The sequence below is a fragment of the Penaeus chinensis genome, chromosome 17 (assembly GCF_019202785.1).
Source record: "Penaeus chinensis breed Huanghai No. 1 chromosome 17, ASM1920278v2, whole genome shotgun sequence".
Lineage (NCBI taxonomy): Eukaryota > Metazoa > Arthropoda > Malacostraca > Decapoda > Penaeidae > Penaeus > Penaeus chinensis.
The window spans coordinates 7,694,867-7,719,866 of NC_061835.1; the positions used below are offsets into that span (position 1 = coordinate 7,694,867).

The 25,000-nt window shown below is 38.5% G+C and overlaps 1 protein-coding gene across 2 annotated transcripts; it reads left to right on the forward strand.

The window, feature by feature from the left end:
• The first annotated feature begins 2,872 nt into the window (after window positions 1–2,872).
• On the forward strand, window positions 2,873–23,247 carry LOC125034282 (ankyrin repeat, PH and SEC7 domain containing protein secG-like). 2 transcript variants are annotated; one of them, XM_047626036.1, is made up of 13 exons: window positions 2,873–2,981; window positions 6,434–6,518; window positions 7,141–7,239; window positions 13,276–13,374; window positions 15,574–15,672; window positions 16,063–16,161; window positions 16,474–16,572; window positions 18,184–18,282; window positions 18,769–18,867; window positions 21,293–21,471; window positions 21,785–21,859; window positions 22,356–22,472; window positions 23,056–23,247. In XM_047626036.1, the coding sequence occupies exons 1-13, from the start codon at window positions 2,949–2,951 to the stop codon at window positions 23,209–23,211; spliced, it is 1,338 nt and encodes a 445-aa protein (XP_047481992.1). In that variant the 5' UTR covers window positions 2,873–2,948; the 3' UTR covers window positions 23,212–23,247. The 2 variants fall into 2 exon arrangements, with proteins under 2 accessions (XP_047481992.1, XP_047481993.1); XM_047626037.1 differs by having other exon boundaries at window positions 16,507–16,572.
• The last annotated feature ends 1,753 nt before the right edge of the window (window positions 23,248–25,000 follow it).

Sequence of the window (25,000 nt, forward strand, 5' to 3'; positions counted from 1 at the left end):
ATCTTCCGCTATTCTTTATTTCTGTCAATTGCTTCACTCTGTTCTCTTCTTCCTCTTCAGTCAGTATCCTCGTCCTCTTGGGAGTAATGAATCAGGAAATTAAATTAACCATCCCATCCCCTTTACCAGATATACTGTATGGATGCGATCTGTTCACCGGGTTGTCTTGGCCTGTATATGTGACCATGCCACCGCTGCCACCATTTCAGAGTGATTTAACAGCGAAAAAAAAAAGTTTATATCTTGGAAACGAATCCATTTATTTTCAACTAATGTTGGAAGTGCAATTTAAAGTCACAGGTAAAGTTAATGGAAAGTGTAAGTCTCACTGAGGCGCATAATAAGTATTTGTCGTAATTCTGTAATATCCTCTTTAAAGCTGATATGCTATATACTGGATGCAATTAGGCTGTTATGTTGCGAAGGAAGGCTAGTTAAAGGTATTTTAGATTCTGTTGGTCACAAGGTACTGTCCAATCTCATTTCTCATGAAATCATAAAATAACATCATGGTTACGTATATAGTGTGTGATGATGAGTCTTATAGATTGCATTGTGTATATATATGCATGTGTGTTAACCTAGAATACGTAAATGGGATCATGCATTAGAGTTTCAGGCAATGGTCCTCTCTGAGTAGTATGAGACACAAGGACACATAGAAGAGACCAAAACAGGGTGAAAACGGTTTGGGATGGTAAAATGGATAGTGCGTAGGTCAGGGTTAGTGTGATCTTGTGGAGGGTGGTATGGTTGTTAGTGTGTGGTTTGGGGTTAATGGAATGGTGAGGGTGTGGTTTGGGAATGGTAGAATGGTTAGTGTGTGGGGTTCAGAGATGGTAGAACGGTTAGCATGTGGTTCGGAGATAGTGGAATAGGTAGTGTGTATGGTTCAGAGTTGGTGGAATGGTTAGTGTGTGGTTCGGGGATGGCTATATGGTTAATGACACCCATTTTACTGCAAGAATGTGGTCGGGCCTCGAAAGGGGATACTGTGGTCAGGCTTCAGTGTGTGGGTACTGTGGCCAGGCCTCTGTATGTATATGTCGCTCTGAGCGGGGATGACCAGTTGACCTTTGAGGAAAAGTTATGGTAACTGCTTGTTTCTTGACTGTGGCATTTTCCCTTTTCAGAGTCTAACTTGAATGAATATTCATTTATAAACAACATTTCAAGTGTGTGTATGTGTGTGTGTTTTTGTTTGCATGAACATTCCCATGTACACAATATGTATGCATGCAAGTGTGTGTATATACATAAAGGTGCATATATATAGTTTACAAATGTCTTTTTCTGTGTATGTACATATGGGCATGTGATTGTGTGTTTCTATGTGGATGTTTCTGTATGCGTTTATGTAAGTATAACATGCGTGCACATTTACCATTATTTGTGTATGTGTGTTTACTTGTGTGTATGTGCTTATGCGTGTGTGCGTGAGCGCACGCACGCGTGTGAATATGTGAGTGCATGTATGTATGCGTTTGTATGTATAAATGCATAGATAATTGTGTACGGAAATTGTTTTGTTTATATGAAGGCACATACATGCACACAATCATACTTTTTAGCAGGACGAATGAGTGGCTGAAGACTCTCCTGCATTGCATGGCTAAGGCCTGCCACCAGAGGACATCCTCGCTCAGCTGGCACGGTAGAAGCAATACCTCCAAGGCTTAATTTCTGTCCACTGCATCCTTACCTCAGGCAGATACAGTATCGACTGTTGCATGGAAACTTTCGGAGCTGATTCACCAAATATACACAAAAATACGTGAATTCTTACATGAATTAACCTTGTTACTTGCCAGAGGCTTGGAAAGAAACAGCAATTATTAATTGATATATAAATATATACATAAAAGGTTTGAGTATTTTTTTCTTAAGAGTGTGTTGATATGAAACTGAGATTTCATCCATGTTCGTGTTCCAATAATATTTTGTGTCGGAGTCCCACATGGTGACAACGAAAGCATGTTACTGTTGTTGTTATTTTTATATTGTATATTGTTGTACGTCAAGTTTATAACAATAAAGTATTCTTGTGTACTTGATGACGTTTTATAATCCGCCTCCTTTTGAAGATCAGGCTTTCACTCATTACTTCTAATGTTATTGTAATTCCAGCACTGAATTATTTTATATCCATTACTACTGTCTGACAATCCAGACTGTAATTGCTGTACAGTATATTCTAGCGGTTACCCGTTTGATAGGATTTCCCATTCATTTTGGGACATTTTGAGACTGTAGTTTGACTTGTTTATATGTATGTATGTATGTATGTATGCATATACATATATGTATATGTATATATATACATATATATATATGTGTGTGTGTGTTTGTATAATTATGTTTATACATATTTATATATATATATGAATGTATATATGATTACATGCATATACAATCATAAGATATGTATACACACACACACACACGTATATATTATACAGTGTATGTGTATGTATATGTATATATATATGCACATATACATACATACATATACATACATACATACATATATACACGTATACACACACACACACACACACGTGTGTGTGTGTGTGTGTCTGTGTATGTATGTATGTATCTGTATTTATACACATATTAATATATTCATAGATCTACGTATGTATATACAACCACAGTTTATGTAAGTTTCATTGCTTTGTGTTACTCCCCTTAGTATGACTAAAGACTACAGCGATCCAACAGGAGCAAGGAAACCAACGTCTCCAAAAAACGTATTTTCCTGAAAATGTCAAAACGTGTCACTAAACAAGAAAGAAAATTCGCAGTCGACCAACGGCATCCTGGCTTGGGAAATCTGTGTGTTTACAGCTCCCCGCGCTCACTGGTAACCTTTGTCAAAGGATAAGATAACAAGAAAGGTATACTGAGTGAAGTCATGGTTCATCAGTGTTCTATTCTTCCAGTTAGGAATGGCTTCTCCAGACACCCAGCTAACTAAACTCGTAAGTACAAATTTCAATGACAAATAAGAACAATGCGTGGTAGGATAAAGTGAGTAAAGAGACCTAAAAACAAAGGCAAATATAGGTTGAAATAAGAAAAAAGAACAGTGAATATTAGAGACACTGAATAAAAAAGTGTGAATTGACAGGTTAACTAATAAATGTAAATAGGCACAAATACGCACACATACAGAGAGAGAGAGAGAGAGAGAGAGAGAGAGAGAGAGAGAGAGGGGGGGGGAGAAAAAACATTTTATCGCCATTTTTAGAGAAGCAGACTGAAGTAATAGATTTGTTGTTTCTAAGTCAAGTTCACAGCATTAACCCATACTAATTAATCTGCCCTTTTATATAAGAGAGAGAGAGAGAGAGAGAGAGAGAGACGGATAGAGACGGACAGAGATAGACAGATGGATACGTGAGTACATAATTATCTGTAAACCCACGTATACACACAAGCCCTAAGATGATAAAGATAACGTAGATAACAGTTAGAAATGACTAGTAAAAAGAAGCTTATCTTAGAACTGAATAATTGGACACGAACAAAAATCTCACCCAAAAATAAATTATCAAAGAAAGATTAGATTAAAAAGGAGAGGGATAAAGAAGATTAGAGAGACTGAATTAAAGAAGAGAGGGATAAAGCAGAGGAGAGAACGAGAGAGATAGAGGGAAGTATCGACAGAGAAACAAAGACTATGTGTAACAGCCAAGTCGTAGAGAGGGAAAAGAGAGAGAGAAAGGAGAAAGAGAGAGAAGGAACGATAGGTAGAAAGAGAGAGCAATGGAAACAGAGAGATGGTGGAGAAGAGAAAGAGAGAAAGAAGAGAACATCAATCAAATATTGACAAATTACTTGAAAAAGAAAATTAGATCTGTACTTGCATATATACGTATATATATTTGTGTGTGTGTGTGTATGTGTATGTGTATGTGTGTGTGTGTGTGTGTGTGTGTGTGTGTGTGTGTGTGTGCATACATACATACATACATACATACATACATATATATATATGTTATATATATACATATATGGAACAGAGGATCAGCTTTATACATATGCCTCTTGAGACAACAAATGATCAACAAAGCTTAACACTCTCTTCAAATTACATTGCAATGGTTGCCTATGCTCCACCGTGGCTATTCTCCATTATAAAAAATTAACTCTTGAATAATTTTGACATTTATGTTATCATATCTGAGTCCCGTTAGATATCTGAGAGTATGACCCGAATCTTCGCTCTCGCTGGTATTTTCCTATCAAGTATTTTCTCTAACTTATCAATGACAACATTTGTCGCCAAACACACATGCGAAAGTGAACAGAAAAAAAAAAAAAATAGCCATCTGACATCAAAAACAACAAACTTCCTATATATCGCTCTGCTCCTTCATTAACGGCACTATGAGGCAAAACCTTTATATCAGGAGGCACCGCCCTTAAACACTAGCTCTAGGCAAGGTCCTCATTTAGTACCTATCATGGTTGCTTATATGACTCAAATGGCACTGTATCAGTTGCGTCGAAACTGAAAAAAAAAATATATATATACATAAATATACGTACATTTATATATATATATATGTGTGTGTGTGTGTGTGTGTGTGTGTACACACACACACACATATATATATATATATATACATGTACGTTTATATATACATATGTATATATGCATATGTATATATGTATATACATATACATACATATATACATCTACTTATATGTATATATATTATACATATATATACACGCAGGCATACACACACACACACACACACACACACACACACACACACACACACACACATACATGTAAATGTAAACATATATATGTATACATACACATAAGTAAATAAATATATATATATGTAAATATATATATATATATATACGTATAAATATATATATGTATATACATAGGTAAATATATATATATATATATATATATATATATACGTATAAATATATATACATAAATATATATGTATAAATATGTATGCATGTATATATGTATATATGTACGTATAAATGAATATATGTTCATATATATATATACATATATATACACTCTGCCGCGATGGGGCAGTGGTTAGAGCACTGGATTCGAGTCCCGAGTTCAATTCCCCGTCGCGGCGGTCGTAAAAAATCCTGCGCTCTGACTGCTGGCTCGGGCCCGAGAAAACGACATATCGCCTTGAAAAGTCAAACGCAGGTGTCGTAGGGGAAGTCACTGCCGTGGCACAAGTGTTAGCGCGCTAAACCGCGGTTGATTAGGAAGGGCACCAATCAGGGAAGGGTGGCACTGCCATATAACCTCTCAATACTGAATTGAGAGATGCCTATATCCTGCAGTGGAATGAATGGCTGTAAAGCAATATATATATATATATATATATATATAGATAGATAGATAGATAGATACATACATATATATAAATATATATATATAAATGTATGCATATATATATAAATGTATACATATATATAGATATGTATATATGTATATACATACATAGACAGACAGACAGATAGATAGATAGATCAATAAATATATACGTATAAACATAAATATATATATATATTCATTTATCTATATACATACATATATGTATATATATAAATGAATATATATATATATATACATATATTCATATGTATATTCATATATATATATATATATATATATAAATGAATATATATATATATATACATATATTCATATGTATATTCATATATATATATATATATATATATATATGTGAGTGTGTGTGTGTTTGTACATATATACATATACCTATACATGTACATACAGACATATATAGATATAAGTATATGTAGATGTAAATATATATGTCCATATGTATACGTGTGCATATATATATATATATATATATATATATATATATATATATATTCGCACACACGGACGGGCCTCGACACAAGATGTTTATCCTAAAAAATCAAGAGAGCGTCTTCCTGTGTGTTTAGTTTTGTACAGTGAATAATTTTCTAATAACGGATACATAACAAGTAATATAGATAGAGTGAAGAAAACTTTCGTTAGCTTTATAAATGCATAGAACTATTCATATTCTTTTCTAAGGAAATTACGGACAATAGTTCTTATTCGCACCCCGGAGTACCCGACGAATGGCTCTGGGAAAGAACGCTCCCGGCCTGGCTATCGCGGCCTCCCCTCAGCGACGATTCGCCCGGATAGCCAAGCCCACGGCCACGAGACGCTCACACACGATTCAGAACAGGACAGATAATGCAGTAAAGAGGTGAAGAAATCCAAGGGGGGGGGGGGGAGGTAAAGTGTTGAAATATAAGGAAGTTAGAGGTTAGAAAAGGGGGGCGCAAAAAACCCTAGCACAGTTTTATTTTCTCTATCTGAGGGCCAGTGAACCGCCCCTATTAACGCGCGGCCTTTCCCTTGCAGCTGGACCTGGTCCGGGCGGGCGACGCGGAGGCGCTGCGCTCGGGCCTCGCCTCCCTCGGCCCGCGCGCCACCAAGGACTTCTTCGGTGAGGCGCCGGGGAACTCTCGCTTCCCTTCGTCGTTAGTTTGTGTTCAATATCATTCAAGGATTTTCTTGATTTAATCGCATGGTTGGATTGACAAGGTTCTCCATTAAAGCTGAGTCATAGAAGCTGAATATTGGAGGATGAAACCTAATGGTCAGACCTCAAAGGCCCTCGAAAAGAGCTCGCTTTTTTATGACTGTTGAAGAATGAAATTTAAAGAACAATATCTGATATGCACTCTCGTCCCCCCCCTTTCCTCCCCCCCTCGTCTTGCCTTTTCCCTTCCCCCTACTCTTCTTCCTCCCCTTTCCCTTTCCCCTAATCCCCCCTTTCCCCCCCTCGTCTCCCCCGTTCCTCCCCCCCCCTCGTCCCCCTTTCCTCCCCCCTCGTCCCCCCCCTTTCCTCCCCCCCTCGTCCCCCTTTCCTCCCCCCCTCGCCCACCCTTTCCTCCCCCCTCATCTCCCCCTTTCCTCTCCCCCCTTCACCCCCCCCCCTTCCCTCTTCCCCTTTCCTCCCCCCCTCGTCTCCCCCTTTCCTCCCCCCTCATCTCCCCCTTTCGTCTCCTCCCTTCACCCCCTTTCCTCTCCCCCCTCGTCCCCCCCTTCCCTCTTCCCCTCCTCAGCTAAGAAGCCTTTGCACGTTGCTGCCGAAGGAGGCCACGAGGAAGTAATCAAGATGCTAGTCTCTTTAGGAGCCGATATAAACGACAAAAATAATAAAGGTAAGATTTTATCACTGTAACGCTTCCAGTCTTATTGGCAACAATGGCGATGATTGTGGTGATGGTGTTAATGGATACAATAATTAGGATAAGCCTTCAAAAAGCAGAGATGATAATAGTAATAAACGAAATGATGACGGGGATGATAATAATGATGACATAATAATGCTGAAAAAGGTGGTAAAGATAATAATGATAGTGACAGCAGTGTTAATGACATTAAAGAAATATATACATTATACACACACATATATATATATGTATATATATATACATATATATGTATACATATATATATATGTATACATACATATATATATATATATATATATATATATATATATATATATTCACACTCAAGATTAGGCAAAGCAGTTGTACACTGAAATAGGGAAACTGCAATCTTCCCTGACAATGTCTCGAACCTTTACCACTGCAGCTATTACCCAGAATTAGCACTACCGAACCCGGCGAAACTCACGCAACGAAGATCAAACTTAATCTATCGACATTATCTATCCACGCATGCTATAGGAAAGCACAATCACCGACGGCATCTGGTGGAATGTATTCGGGAGCTCAAATCCTGTCTCGGAAATACTAAGAAGTTTATGGGATAACGTAGTAACGCATTGCAACATAGATAAACATTCGATTTTTCATTGCTCATTCCGGGTGATGATGATGATGCTGATGATAATAATGAAATAATGATGGCAATAGTAATGATGAGGATGATGATGAGGATGATGATGGCAATAATGATAATAATGATATTGATGATTATGATAAAAATGATAATAATGATAATAATAACAACAACAATAATAATAATATTGATAATAATAATAATGATAATAATAACAATAATAATCAAATGATAATGATAATAATAATAATAATCAGAATAATAGTGTTGATATAAATGATACTAACAATGACAATATTAATATTAATAATAATAACAATAATAATAATGATAATAATAATAAAATAATGATAATGACAATGATAATGATGGTGATGATGATGAGGAGGATAATGATGATGATGGTAATAATGATAATAATAATAAATGATGGTGATAATAATGATAATAATAATAATAATAATAACAATAACGATAGAAATATTAATAATAATAATGATTATAATAATATCAACAATAATGATAATAATGATAACACTAATACTAATAATAATAATGACAATAATGATAATAACAATATTAATGCCAATGGTTATACTACTACTACTATTAATAACAACAATAATAATAATAATAAAATAATAATGATATTTCTACTACTACTGATAATGATAATAACAACAACAATAATAAGAATAATATTTATAATAATAATAATAATGTTAATAATAATGATAATAATAATAATGATTATCATAATATTAATAAAAAAAGAAAAATAATATTGGAAATAATAATAATAATGATATAACTATGAACAATGATAATAATGATAATCATAATAATAATAATGATAATAATACCAAGAGCAACAACAACAACAATAATAGTTGTAACAACAGAAAATATGAAAATGCTACTACAGTTATTAATATAAATAATTATGATTATAGCAATTATAATGATGGTGAAAATGATGACAAAACATTACTACGAAAAATAATGCTAATAATAGAAATACCAACAACAATAATAATAATGATAATAATAATAGCAGTAGTAGTAATAATAATAATTACAGTAATCACCATCATTTGGGAGCTAACGCCGGCAGGAGCGCATAGCTGCATCCACCCCCCGCTTCCACCTACGAGGGTCCCTCATGGCGAGTCGCCAGGCAGGGGCCCGGCCCATCTCTAGCTCCTCACGACAGGTTTGATCGATCTGCCCAAGCCACGACTTCCTCGGTCGTCCCACAGGCCTCTTCCAGGGTTGTCTCTCGAACAGAGACCACCTGGTAGGCAGGGTCATCCTGCGGAAATAGAGCCAAGTGGCCGTATAGCCTGAGTTGGCGATCGCAGATTGTGCAAGTAGCATGTCCTGTACTGGTCTCACAGTGCAGCCGTTGGTTGGACACATGGTCCCGCCAACTGTACCCTATGATCCGGCACAAGGATCTGTTATAAATGGCATCAAGACAAGATTCCAAAGCACAAAATAGCGTCCAGGTTTCACTACCATATAGTAAAACTGGCAGTATCAGGGCTTTGAAGACACGTAGCTTAGTCCTTCCGCACAGGTACCAGCCTCTCCAAATACTCTTGTCAAGAGATATCATGACCCCTGCTGCCAGGCCAATCCGTCTACTGACTTTCTGGTCTGACAGCCCAGAGTCATGAACTGCACTACTAAGGTATATAAAGCTCTCTTTGACTTCGATGTACCAACTGCACAGGGTCTCCTAGTAGGCCCTCAAAATCCTGGATCTTGGTCTTGGTCCAGGAGACCTCTAGCCCCAGGGGCTTCGCTTCATTGCTAAATGCATCAAGAGCCACCACTAGGGTTTCCAGAGATTCAGATAGAATGACATCATCAGCCAAGTCAAGTTCTGTAACCTTGATATTGCCCAGAGTTGCTCCACATGCAAGTATTGAAAAGTGTTGGTGAAAGAATACAGCCTTGCCTCACACCTGAACTAGGAAGGAAGAAGCTCGACAGGCCCCCACCACACTTTACAGCACTTGCAGTGCCTGTATACAGGGATTGCTATTAATCCAACAATCCTTGTTGGAATTCCTCTTAGTCTCAGGATCTCTACAATGACTCGAAGCACCAGAATATGGTCTATTGTGGAATCCAGATTTATCCAGTGTCTGTTGCCTCAGCATGTGGTCTCTGATATGTCTCAGTAGGATGTGCACGAGTACCTTGCCTGGTATACTGAGTAGTGTAATGCCTCAAAATCCTGCAGTCCCACCGATCCCCTTTCCCCTTCCAGGGAGGGATGACCACACCCCTCAGCAGGTCAGGGGGAATGGTACCAGTCTGCCAGATGGCAGACAGTACTGCATGCAAGCCCCTTGCCATGGGTTCTCCACCAGCCTTTAACAATTCAGCTAGGATGCCACAAATACCTGCTGCTTGACCAAGCTGCTCTTCAGCTTGGAAATCGCTCTCCTGATTTCGGTCAGGGAGGGTGGATCCTCGCTGATGGGTGGGTCTGGCAGAGGAATCTCAACATTACCCGCATCCAAGTTAACTGTTGGTGGATCAACCTGATACAACTGCTCAAAATACTCAACCCAACGCAAACGCACCCCATCAGGATCTGAGATTATCTGGCCACTTGCTGAATGGACTGCAGTCATCTATGAGGAGGGCTTGAAGTTCAGCTTTCTCAGGGCTTGTAGGCAGGACGAAGGTCATTTACTAGGAAATGACTTTCGACCTCCTATGCAAAATTCCTGATAAACTGTTCCTTATCCCTTCTCAACAGTGACCTAGTCCTGCGCACCAGAGAACGGTGCAAGTAGTGATCCCCTGACAATCGAGCCACACAACAAGCATCTGTGTCTTCCAGTGTCTCCTGTGAGATAGAATTCTGTCTTGCTCTTGGGCATTCACCACTCGATTCTTTGGCTGCATCAAGCGTTTCACACTTGAAGGTATTCCACAGAACAACAGGGCCTCGAGTGCTGTGAAACGACCGGAGATAGCCTCGTCAAATCCCCAGGCACACTCATGCTCACTCAATCTGTCCACATGAAGCGCCCTAGGGTGTTCATTGGGGCGATGGACCCGGCGAGTAGCCACAACTAATCTATGATCAGTTCCCCAGAACTCGGCGCTTCGATACATCCCGCAGTTCTGGAGGAGTACTAACGAGGATGTGGTCGATCTCCTTGGCCACACTACCTGTATCGCTGTACCAACTCCAACAATGCAGGTCAGAATGCTTATACCAGGAGTCAGAAATCCTCAATTTCTGGGACCTAGCAAAGTTACGGAAAAGGAGGCTATTCTCGTTGCCAGCTTCAGATTCTGAAATTACAATAATAAAGATAATAACAACTATAACATATATATATATATATACACATCGGCGGTGCTGCATTCGTTCGAGACACACCGAGAGCTATCAGAATAATATAGCATTTACCCAAAAATATCTATTGCGTGGCATTTCCATATATACTATTTACATACACACACATACTGGTATGTGTGTGCGTTTGCCCTTCCCTTACTGCGACATCTACAGGTGACACCTAGAAACCTTTGTCAGGCTGTCGGACTTCTGCCCCTGATAGTACACTGCCGGTCACTCTAAACCGATATCGAATGATAAACTTGCATATTATTAATTAGGCACAGGAAGTGAATTGGCACAAACGTTTGATACATTATGAGACTGCATACTCTCTGCATCTCGCTAATTTGTTTATCTTCCCATTTTAGGGTATACTCTGCTACACTTGGCTGCTCAAGAAGGGCACGAGGCGGTGGCAGAGAAACTCATTGACAGAGGCGCCGATGTGAACGCGAAGGACACTCAAGGTAAGGCTCGTCTAGATGTGCCCGAGGTGGTCCCTTCTTGAAGACGGCAGGAATTTGCTAATGGTTACCATTGTCATTGAATTTTTTTCCTAACTATATATTATATAATGATAATAATTGTGATAATGATAGAAAAAGAAAAAAAAAATTATAATGATGACAAAAATCCTTATTTTTTTCATAATGATGATAACGATAATAGGTATAAAAGCGATAACAAAAAGTACTACTACTAATTGTTATTCTTTTCATAACTCTCATAGTGATGATGATAATATTAACGAGAAATATGATAATAGTGATGATAATAATAATAAGGATAAAACACCACGGTTTTATTTTTTATTAATTTCAATACTATCATAGGGATAATGATAATAATGATAATGATACTAAAGAGAAAAATGATGATAATGATGATAACAATAATCATAATAATAATGGTAATAATAATAATAATAATAATAATAATAATAATAATAATAATAATAATAACCATAGAGATCCCTGGAAACACCACGGTTAAATAGAGTGTTTGTAGCAGATAAAGCCTAGGAAGGAAATCAAGTGAACCAAATCACGGTTTCGTTTGAGTCTGGAAGGCATGTGCACAGATACACAGCGTGTCTGGTAGAGTCAGTGAGACGTGCAATAAATAATCCTACAAGGAAAGGGGGACACAAGGAAAGGCTGGACACAAGGGAAGGCATTTGGAATCCAAACGAGTTCCATTGTGGACAGGTAGTGTACAAAATGTTGGGACACTTGTATTGTTTATCTGTTCAATTATTGTTTGTATGTGTGTGCAAGATATCACGGAAATATAAAAAAAGGAACGGGGCATAGCGGCTGATCTCGTAACCCGCTAACCCTTTAGCAATTCTCAGTTAAGGTAAGAATTGGTCCAAATCAGCACGTGGGTCCAAACATTTGCCAGGCTCACTCCTGCCAGAACATGCGAGGGGAAGATTTTGCAAGACAAGTGGGTGTGGGTTGCAATAATCAAGTTATGATAATGATGTGATTTGTGAGTGCCATGTTGTGATGCCATTACTTACAGGTTGTGATCCCAGTGTTATCGTACGTATATTGTGATAATTACATGATTATATTATACACACACTGCCTTTTGTATGATATGTTACACCATGTGAAATATAGAAGGTTATGTTTAGTTTATATTGTTGTGTAGCATATCACCTATGTGAAAGAGTGCGATTCTCTGTACGATTTATAGAGTAATTTTTTTTTTTTTACCATATATACATATATATGTTTGTGCCTTTGCCCCCCCCCCCACCCCCCCACCCCCTTGCTTCTCCCTGACTGCGACATCTACAGGTGACGCCTAGAAACCTTTGCCAGGCTGTCGGACTTCTGCTCCTGATTGTATACTGTCGATCACTCTAAATCGATATCGAATGATAAACTTGCATAATATTAGTGATGTCTAAGGCAGAGGAAGCTAAGTGGCATAAATATTTGATATCTTATGAGATGGAACTACACACTCTCTGCATCTCGCTAATTTGCTTATCTTCCCGTTTCAGGGTATACTCCGTTACACTTGGCGGCTCAGGAAGGGCACGAGGCGGCGGCAGAGAAGCTCATCGACAAAGGCGCTGATGTGAACGCGAAGGACACTCAAGGTAAGGCTCGTCCAGATATGCCCGAGGTGGACCCTTCTTGAAAACGACAAGAATTCGCTATTTGGCACCGTCACTGAACCACATATTGTGGCGTTTTAGACATAGCCATAACTATATATGTATATTTTTTTCTAGTCTTATCAGTATAGTTCATATTGTAAAACAACCGTGGCCTTTCCCAGGCATTCATTGTGAACACGAAGGAAAACGACCGTGAATTTCTTCCAGATATGCCTGAGGTGGTTGATTATGAAAATATTAAACTAAATAGATTAATGCTTTAGATATAAGCATGAATTATACTATTCATACTACTTCTATTTTCATTATCGTAATGGTTATTGTTATTGATTTTTTCCTATCTATGTATTGCATAATAATAATAATTGAAATGATAAAAGGAAAAAGAAAAAGAACAATTATAATGATAACAAATATCCGATGACTATAACTATAAGAATAACAGTGATAGCATGAAAAGTACTACTACTAATTGTTATTATTATTTTTTTTTTTTTACTATCATAGGGATAATGACAGCAAAGATAAGGATACTAACGAGAAAAGTGATAGTAATAATAATGTTAATAATAATAATAATAATAATAATAATAATAATAATAATAATAATAATAATAATAATAATAATAATGGTAATAACTATAGAGATCCCTGGAAATACCACGGAGGGGGGGGGGGGGATAAGTGATACTTCTCTCTCCCTCTCTTACTCTCCCTCTACCTTCTGCTCTTCCCTCTATCTCCCTCAACTTTCCCTTTCCCGCTGTGTCACCCTATTCCACTCCAAAATCTTCCTTAAATCACTCCCTCCCTCTCACTTTAAGCCCTAAACCTACCCCCTCTCACTTTCTTCATCTTCCTTCCTAACCTTCCCCCCTTTCTCTACTCTCTTGTCCTTTTCCCTCATTCTTCCATCTTCCATTTTCTCTGAGCCTTTTCCTCTTCAATTCTCCTTCTTTTCCTCTCTCTTTCTTCTTCTCTATCTCCATTTCTCCTCTCTTCTCTCTTCTCTATCTCCATTTCCTCTCTCTTTCCTCGTCTCTATCTCCATTTCCCCTCTCTTCTCTCTTCTCTATTTCCATTTCCTCTCTCTTTCCTCGTCTCTATCTCCATTTCCCCTCTCTTCTCTCTTCTCTATTTCCATTTTTCCTCTCTTTCCTTGTCTCTATCTCCATTTCCACTCTCTTCTCTCTTCTCTATCTCCATTTCCTCTCTCTTTCCTCGTCTCTATCTCCATTTCCTCTCTCTTCTCTCTTCTCTATCTCCATTTCCTCTCTCTTTCCTCGTCTCTATCTCCATTTCCTCTCTCTTCTCTCTTCTCTATCTCCATTTCCTCTCTCTTTCCTTGTCTCTATCTCCATTTCCTCTCTCTTCTCTCTTCTCTATCTCCATTTCCTCTCTCTTTCCTCGTCTCTATCTCCATTTCCTCTTCAATTCTCCTCCTTTTCCTCTCTCTTTCCTCTTCTCTATCTCCATTTCCTCTCTCTTTCCTCGTCTCTATCTCCATTTCCCCTCTCTTCTCTCTTCTCTATTTCCATTTCCTTTTTAAACCCCTTCCCCTCCCCTTCTCCCTTTCCCCCTTCTTTCTTAACCTCTCCTCCCCCCCTCTAGATAGTCGTGTATATATGTGCATAAACTGATGGTCTAACTACTTCAGTGCGATGATGATAATAATAATAATAGGAAAAATAGCAATGTTAATAATATGATAACAGTGATAGAATAATATAATATTTACTAGTAGCAAAAAATCAATAATCACGACTGCTATCATGGTTATTATAACAATGATATTGATGTCAATGGTGATTTTAGTAATAAAAAGGATAATTACACGATGATCATTACAATAATTGTATTAGTAACAATAATGAATATAATGCTATTGATGATAATTATAACAGCAGTGATGATAAAAACAGTACTTCTACTACTAATAATAATTATTATAATTATTACAACGATCATAATGATAATCAGTAAACATGTCCACATTTATACATACATATGTGTTTATGCCTTTGTGTATTTCTTATGTATATATTTATGTACACTGTTGAAGGTCAGTAATCACAACTATTAAACACATACTATAAAGATAAAAAGGTAAAAAGGAGGCACAAGTATTTCGTATATTCGGCTTGGAACTGCACACTACACTTCGTTCATTCGTTTCAGGGTACACCCCGTTACACCTGGCAATTCAGGAAGGGCGCACGGCGATGGCAGAGGCGCTCATTGCTAAAGGCGCTGACTTGACCGCAAAGAACGACGCTGGTAAGGCAATTTCCGATAAAGTTGAGATGGTTCTACAGAAGAGATAACATTTGTTGTTGATATAATTCTTATCACACGCCGTCAACAGTTGCCAGTTAGTCAGTATATGTCGCAGAAAGTAATTAAATTCACATATTCGTATATTTTATTCTGCAGAAACTTCAAACAACAAACAAACAACAATGTATGCATATGTATACATACACGAAGCAGAGCGCACCACTAGAGAGAAGAGAATATGAGAAATTATTACAATACTGTTATTTTTAAAGCTTTATTCCCCGTGAAACTTCGAGACACGATGCCCAAGCCGTGCAAGAATGCATCATTCTGATTTTTCATATCTTCCGGGAAATGATCAATCCCTTTCCCCTCGCCGTTATCCCCAAGGGCTCGCACCGTTACACTTGGCGGCTCTGGGAGGGCACGAGGCGACGGCAGAGAAGCTCCTCGACAAAGGCGCTGATGTGAACGCGAAGGGCATCGAAGGTAAGGCTCTTAAAACTATGTCTGAGGTGGTTGAGATATGGCCATAACTATATATATGGTGATAATGATAATAATATTGATGATAATAATGACAATAATAATATATTGTGGTAATGATGATAATGATAATAATATTGATGATAATAATGACAATAATAATAGATTATGGTAATGATGATAATGGTAGCGATCATAGTAATAGTAACAATACTAACAGTAATCATGACAAATAACGGTGAATAGGAGGTACAAGTATTTCGTATATTTTTAGTTGGAATTGCACGCACCTTGTATCTCAATATTACGTTTCAGGGGACACCCCGCTACACGTGGCTGCTCTTGCAGGTCAGGCGGCGATGGCAGAGGCGCTCGTGGTCAGAGGCGCTGAGTTGAACGCAAAGGACGTTGCGGGTAATTTCAGATGAGCTGAGATGGTTCATTCGAAAAGATAACAGGAATACGGTATATTTTGGTGCCTTAGATACAGATATTAGATATATTTTTCTGTTAGTTTAATGAGTATCAGTTCAGCATTTGCAGTGTTCTTATTGTCAATATCATAACGATCATCTTTATTATTGAAATAATTTTGCTAACTGCATTATTATTATTATCATTATTATAATTTTATATATCTTAATTTTGAATGTTATCATTATCATTATTGCTTGCGAATTCGTCACTGAATCTCTTTGGTCCTTAAAAAGGATTGGTGCCGCAGGGCTTTACAGGACAGTTAAAACACTGAAACTTACAAACTTATAATGCTTGCATAGTCATCAATATAAGCCTATAAGTTTCTCAGAATTCCACATAAATTCTTGCAATCCAATCAACGAAGCTTTTGACATGCATATATGAAGTAATTCGTAAACATACGTATTTTAGATATAAACCAGTAAAATGAATTATTATACAGAGGGGCCATGCCACCATAATTAATCTATTAACCCAATGCCGCCGGGGAAAATGAATAAAAAACGGGGAAAATGCTGTGCTCTTTTTTAATATTTTTGTTAAATGTCTCTGCACATAGATGGCTCTGCTAGTGTTTAGCCACAAAGGAGTCAATTGGTAGACCTCGTGACCTTACCTGATTTGAATTGGCGGGAATTTTTTTTATTTTTTTATTTTTTACTAGTCCTGTGAATATCGATGGTGTTATTTTGATTCTAAACATTATAATTACTATAATGTTATAAACATTAGTAACAGCAAAATAAGATAGCGTTAACTATTTTCGTAAATCAAAGAAAAGGGTAAACGGGCGAGCTTTGCAGTACTCGTAATTGGCTCATTGGTGACTTAGTACAAGTGTAGCCATCTATGTGGAAAAACAATTAAACAAGTAAACTCACGATGGGCATGGCATACACGTACACGTCATGCCCATCGGCACTGGGTTAATACTGCTATTCATCAAAACAAAAACAAATCTAAAACTCTGATCTTCCCCCAAAATTTCCTCGGTGATAAGACTCGACATCTATTCCCAGCAGCGTTGATTCTGACGAAGTACTTAATTATTTAAATAGACCTTCCTGCGGGCTCGCTCTCTCTCGCGATTCCGATGCCGAATACGGTATATTTTGGTGCCTATACTTTTCTGTTAATTTAATGAGTATCAGTTCAGCATTTGCAGTGCTCTTATTTTCATTATCATAACGATGATCATTATTATTGAAATCATTTTGCTGACTTCATTATTATTATTTTTATTATTATCATTATAATTGTTAAATATCTTAATGAGAGGGAGAATCAGAAAAAGAGAGCCTTCTAATATTCTTTCCATCTACTCATAACCACACACACACACACAAACACACACGCACACACACACATATATATATACATATATTCATACTTATATATATATGTATTTTTAAATGTATATAAACATACCTGCCACGGTAGAAAATCTTCCGCTCGACCTAAGGCAAAAAAAAAAAGGGGGGGGGGGGTAGAACTTGATACATTTAAGAGTTGGAATTAGTCTCTATCTTTTTTTATTCTATTCAGGGCATACTCCACTGCACTTAGCTGCTGAAGAAGGCCATGAAGTGGTGGTAGTGACGCTCATTGCCAAGGGAGCTTGTGCCAACGCGATAGACGACATGGGTAAGGTTATCTCGGATGTGGCTCAGGTGGTTCTCTGGTAAATGTATCAGGAAATATTTTGAAAAAGATTGTGATGGTCATAGTTGCTATTGTTATTGTTTATGTATATAACATTTGTAATAATAACTTTAATGCAATACATATATATATATATATATATATATATTTGTATATATATATATGTTTATATACATTTAAAGATACATATATATATATCAGTATGAATATATGTATATATATATGAGTGTGTGCGTGTGTGTTTGTGTGTGTGTGTGTGTGTGTGTGTGTGTGCATGTTTATATATGTATATATATATATATTCATATATATCAACATATATATGCATATATATTTATATATATATATGTATATATATGTATATATATGTGTGCGTGTGTGTGTTTGTGTGTATGTATGTATCCCCTTTTGCATCCTTTCTCTCGGAATAGAGACAGAAACGGAAGACCAAGCCTTTTCCTTCGTCAGGCTGGACGCCGTTGCACTGGGCTGCCCAGAATGGCCGGGGCTTGGCGGTCGAGGCCCTGCTAGGGACAGGAGCCGAGGGGGACGCCACAACGCTGGGCGGTAAGGCAGGTCCTGATACCATCAAGGCTGCTTTAGCGTTAAGGTGTTTGGTATCGTCTTGCCCGTTTGTTCTCATTTTATCATGACCCCCCCCCCCCCCTCCCCACCTTCCACCCTCCTCTGCTTACTTGGACTGTGAGTTACCGATATCAAATGGGGGGGGGGGGAGAGAAAGAAGGATAAACACAGAAATAGAAGAGGATTAAGAAGATAGAAAGCAATAACGATAATAATGTTAATAATAATAATAATTATTATTATTATAATTATTATTATTATTATTATTATTATTATTGTTATTATTATTATTATGACAATAATTATAATAATCCTGATAATCATAATGATAAGGATGATGATGACGATGATAATGACGATGATGGTAATAATAAAGTTACAATAATGATAATAATGCTGATAATGATGATGATGATGGTAATAATAATAAAAATAATTATGAAAATAATAATAATAATGCTGATAATGATGATGATGATGATGATGATGATGATGATGAATGATGATGATGATGATAATGTTGGTAATAATTGTAATAATAATAATAATGATAATGATATTAATAATAATAATAATGATAACACTTATAATAACAATAGTAATAATAATAATGATAGTAACGATAATAATCATAATAATATAGTAATAACAATAATAATAAAAATAATAAAGAAAATAGTAATAATAGTAGTGCTAAGGACAGTTATAGCAATAATAACGATAATAATGTTAACAATAATAATAACGATAATAATAATGATGACAATGATAGTTATAACGAAAATAATGATAATGATGGCAATGATAATAATAATGATAACAATAACTATAATATAGAAAATTATCAATAGAAATAATATTGATAATAATGATAACAATAATAACGATATTGCCGAATGATTATGATGATGATGATGATGGTAATAATGATAATAATAATAACAATAATAATGATGATAATGATAACAATGATAATGCTGATGATAATGATAATAATGATAATGATAATAATGATAACAATGATAATAATAACAATAATAATGATTATAATAATAATGCTAATAACAATGATAATAATAACATTGATAATAATGATAATAATGATAATAATAATAATAATAATAATAATGACAAAAATAATGATGATGATGTCGGTGAGGATAATAATATTAGTAAAAATAATAATAATAGTGATTATAATAATAATAGTGATAATAACAATGATGATGATGATGATAATGATAATGATAGTAATAATAGTAATGATAAGAGTAACAATAATAAAAATGATAATAATAATGGTAATAGTAATGAGAATTAGGATGTTAATACTATTAGAAGTGGTAATAAAAATGATAGTGATGATAATAAAAATAAAAAGGATTATAAAATAGTACTAATGATAATGCTAATAAAGACATTTATTATCATTAGCACTGTTATCATCACTTATTATTATCAGTATTACAACTGCTTATCTTGAGAAATTGATAAGATCCTCATGAATTCAAAACACCAATAATCTAATAACTATAAGAAGGATTTCCAGGTACGAGAAATTCCACTGAAATAAGTATGGCGTATGTTTTTCTTTTTCTTTTTTTGGCTTATGTATGGATATATATAGGCCTATGTGCGCGTGTGTGTATGTATATGTATTTCTTTATATAACGAAAGATATATCCATAACTGTATGTCTGTCTGTCTGTCTCTATCTATATATATATCAATATATCCATCTATATCTGCATCTATATATATGTATATATATATATATATATATATATATATATATATATATATATGTATATGTATATATGTGTGTGTGTGTGTACACACACGCACACACACCCACACACATATATATATATAAATATATACAGACACACACGCAAACATACACACACACACATATATATACACATATATATACATATATATATACACAGACATATATATACACACACATATATATACATATATACATACATATATATATATACACATATATGTATAAATATATACATATATATACGCACACAGTGGTGTGTATATATATATATATATATATATATATATATATATATATATTTGTGTGTGTGTCTGTATGCGTGTGTGTGTGTGTATGTATTTATATATACATATATATACATATATATACATATATACAGATACACACATATGTGTGTGTGTGTGTGTACACAAATATGTATGTATGTACATACACCACACACACATCCACCCACACACATACACGTATATATATATATATATGTTGTGTGTAAAAAAATTATGTATTCCTTTTTTTATTCTGCGAACAGCTTATCGGCACATAGAAAAAGTAGCTGAAGATTTGACTTACATTTCATTCTTACAGCTCTAATAGCGTTTTTATCCTCCCCGCCAGGTCAGACAGCGATGCACATTGCAGCTTCCGAAGGCCATCTCCACGTCCTGTACACGCTGGTGAAACTTGGCGTCGCTACGAACGTGAAGGACAGCCGAGGAAAGACTCCCAAGGATATACTGAAAGGAACTTCAACAACTGCAGATTACGACATGGAAATCTTCAAAGGCATCTCACTGGTAATGGCGCTCGAATCTGTTAGTAGGAACCTTTTTATCTTCTTTCTTTTCATTCATGGCGAATATTTTACTGTTTTTATCTTTTTTTTCTTTGGTAGGGTGTTAGACAACATATTAATATTGAAACTATCTTGTGTTAACCTGACAGTGGCGTAGGAATCTGGCAGTCATGTCTGTCATGATGCTAGCCTCTTTTTTCCTCTATGGTGAATGTTTTACTGTTTTTATTTAATTATCTATTCATTCGTGGGGGGTTAGACAGCATAACTAGTAATGAATCACTCCTATGTTAACCAGGTTGATTTAATTGCAGATAGAGATAATGGAGAAGTACCTCGCGACTGAAAAGGGGAAGGTCAGCCTGCAGAGAGACAAGAGAGCGCTTCAGGTTAGAGACGGATCGGCCGCCTGTTCTGGATCTGACATTTCAGGGAGATAGATATGCAGTCTCACGCGCGGAATAATCGAGAGATAATGTGAATTACATCTGAAAGAGAGAGAGAGAGAGAGAGAGAGAGAGAGAGAGAGAGAGAGAATTTGTGCATGTGTGCATGTATACTCAAATATAAATACACAAAAACATATAGTATGTGTGTGACTATGTATGTGTGTCTATACATGTGTGTGTAAGAGAGAGAGAGAGAGAGAGAGAAAGAGAGAGAGAGAGAGAGAGAAAGAAAGAGAAAGAAAGAGAGAAAGAGAAAGAGAACGAGAAAGAGAGAGAGAGAAAGAGAGAGAGAGAGAAAGAAAGAGAGAGAGAGAGAGAGAAAGAGAGAGAGAGAGAGAGGCGGAGGAAAGATGGGTGGAAACAGAAATGAGAAACGTTTCACACAGACATGAATTCCAATGCTCCCACACGTGTTCATGCCATTCCTTCCTCGCAGAACGAACACAAAAAGGAGCTGAAGAGGACTGAAGAAGATCAGAGAAGAAGAGATGCTGACTCTCGGGGAATGAAGAAGGAAATCGCTGCTTTGAAAGAGAAGATCAAGGCGATGGAGGTGAGGCACAGAGGAGAGGGAGAGAGGAAGAGGGAGAGGGAGAGGGAGAGGGAGAGAGAGAGGGAGAGGGAGAGGGAGAGAGGGAGAGGGAGAGGGAGAGGGAGAGGCAGAGAGGAGAGGGAGAGATGGAGAGGGAGAGGGAGAGGGAGAGGGAGAAAGGGAGAGGGAGAGGGAGAGGGAGAGGGAGAAAGGGAGAGGGAGAGGGAGAGGGAGAGAGGGAGAGGGAGAGGGAGAGGGAGAGGGAGAGGGAGAGGGAGAGGGAGAGGCAGAGAGGGAGAGGGAGAGGCAGAGAGGAGAGGGAGAGAGAGGGAGAGGGACAGAGGGAGAGAGGGAGAGAGAGGGAGAGGGAGAGGGAGAGGCACAGAGGAGAGGGAGAGAGGGAGAGGGAGAGGGAGAGAGAGTGTGTGTGTGTGTGTGTGCGTGCATGCTTGCGTGCGTGAGTGCATGCGTGCGTGTGTGTGTTTACATATACAGACATACTTATGCACTCATTCAGATACAGACCCATGCACGCGCCCACAGGCCTACATCCACGACTTTCAACAGAGATCCGGAAGACTTTAAGCGACTCCTTTCTTTCCAGGAGGAACACAGAACAGAACTGCAGAACGTCACAGAAAGGGAACAGGAAAAAGAAGCGGAGTTTGTGAAGATGAAGAATGAAATAATCAGTTTAAGGGAAACGATTGCAAGTAGAGACGAGGAGATCAAGTCAATAGCCAGATATATAGATAGATAGAGAGAGAGAGAGAGACAGACAGACAGAGCAGAGAGAAAGAACAGAAAGAGAGAGAGAGAGAGAGAGAGAGAGAGAGAGAGAGAGAGACAGAGCAGAGAGAAAGAACAGAAAGAGAGAGAGAGAGAGAGAGAGAGAGAGAGAGAGAGAGAGCAGAGAGAAAGAACAGAAAGAGAGAGAGACAGATAGAGAAAGAGGGAGGGGGGTGAGAGAGAGAGAAAGAGAGAGTCACATTCAGAAGGGTGTCACTATAAAAACCCGATTCTCCAATAGGGTTCTTTTCTGGGTCTAGTGCTGATGGTTCGTGGTTCAAATTTGGAAGAAAAAATATGAGCTGGTTCTCTCCGTGGCTGCCGAGGTATCTATGGAGCCGACTGGTGTCCTTGAAGCGGCTGGTGTCCTTGGAGGAGCCGACGGGTGTCCTTGAAGCGGCTGGTGTCCTTGGAGGAGCCGACTGGTGTCCTTGAAGCGGCTGGTGTCCTTGGAGGAGCCGACGGGTGTCTTTGAAGCGGCTGGTGTCCTTGGAGGAGCCGACTGGTGTCCTTGAAGCGGCTGGTGTCCTTGGAGGAGCCGACGGGTGTCCTTGAAGCGGCTGGTGTCCTTGGAGGAACCGACTGGTGTCCTTGAAGCGGCTGGTGTCCTTGGAGGAGCCGACTGGTGTCCTTGAAGCGGCTGGTGTCCTTGGAGGAGCCGACTGGTGTCCTTGAAGCGGCTGGTGTCCTTGGAGGAGCCGACTGGTGTCCTTGAAGCGGCTGGTGTCCTTGGAGGAGCCGACTGGTGTCCTTGAAGCGGCTGGTGTCCTTGGAGGAGCCAACTGGTGTCCTTGGAGGAACCGACTGGTGTCCTTGAAGCGGCTGGTGTCCTCGGAGGAGCCGACTGGTGTCCTTGGAGGAGCCGACTGGTGTCCTTGAAGCGGCTGGTGTCCTTGAAGCGGCTGGTGTCCTTGGAGGAGCCGACTGGTGTCCTTGGAGGAGCCGACTGGTGTCCTGAAAGCGGCTGGTGTCCTTGCAGGAGCCGACTGGTGTCCTTGGAGGAGCCGACTGGTGTCCTTGGAGGAGCCGACTGGTTTCCTTGGAGGAGCCGACTGGTGTCCTTGGAGGAGCCGACTGGTTTCCTTGGAGGAGCCGACTGGTGTCCTTGGAGGAGCCGACTGGTGTCCTGAAAGCGGCTGGTGTCCTTGGAGGAGCCGACTGGTGTCCTTGAAGCGGCTGGTGTCATTGGAGGAACCGACTGGTGTCCTTGGAGGAGCCGACTGGTTTCCTTGGAGGAGCCGACTGGTGTCCTTGGAGGAGCCGACTGGTGTCCTGAAAGCGGCTGGTGTCCTTGCAGGAGCCGACTGGTGTCCTTGGAGGAGCCGACTGGTGTCCTTGGAGGAGCCGACTGGTTTCCTTGGAGGAGCCGACTGGTGTCCTTGGAGGAGCCGACTGGTTTCCTTGGAGGAGCCGACTGGTGTCCTTGGAGGAGCCGACTGGTGTCCTGAAAGCGGCTGGTGTCCTTGGAGGAGCCGACTGGTGTCCTTGAAGCGGCTGGTGTCATTGGAGGAACCGACTGGTGTCCTTGGAGGAGCCGACTGGTTTCCTTGGAGGAGCCGACTGGTGTCCTTGGAGGAGCCGACTGGTGTCCTTGAAGCGGCTGCTGTTCTTAGAGGAGCCGACTGGTGTCCTTGAAGCGGCTGGTGTCCTCGGAGGAGCCGACTGGTATCCTTGGAGGAGCCGACTGGTGTCCTGAAAGCGGCTGGTGTCCTTGGAGGAGCCGACTGGTGTCCTTGGAGGAGCCGACTGGTGTCCTTGAA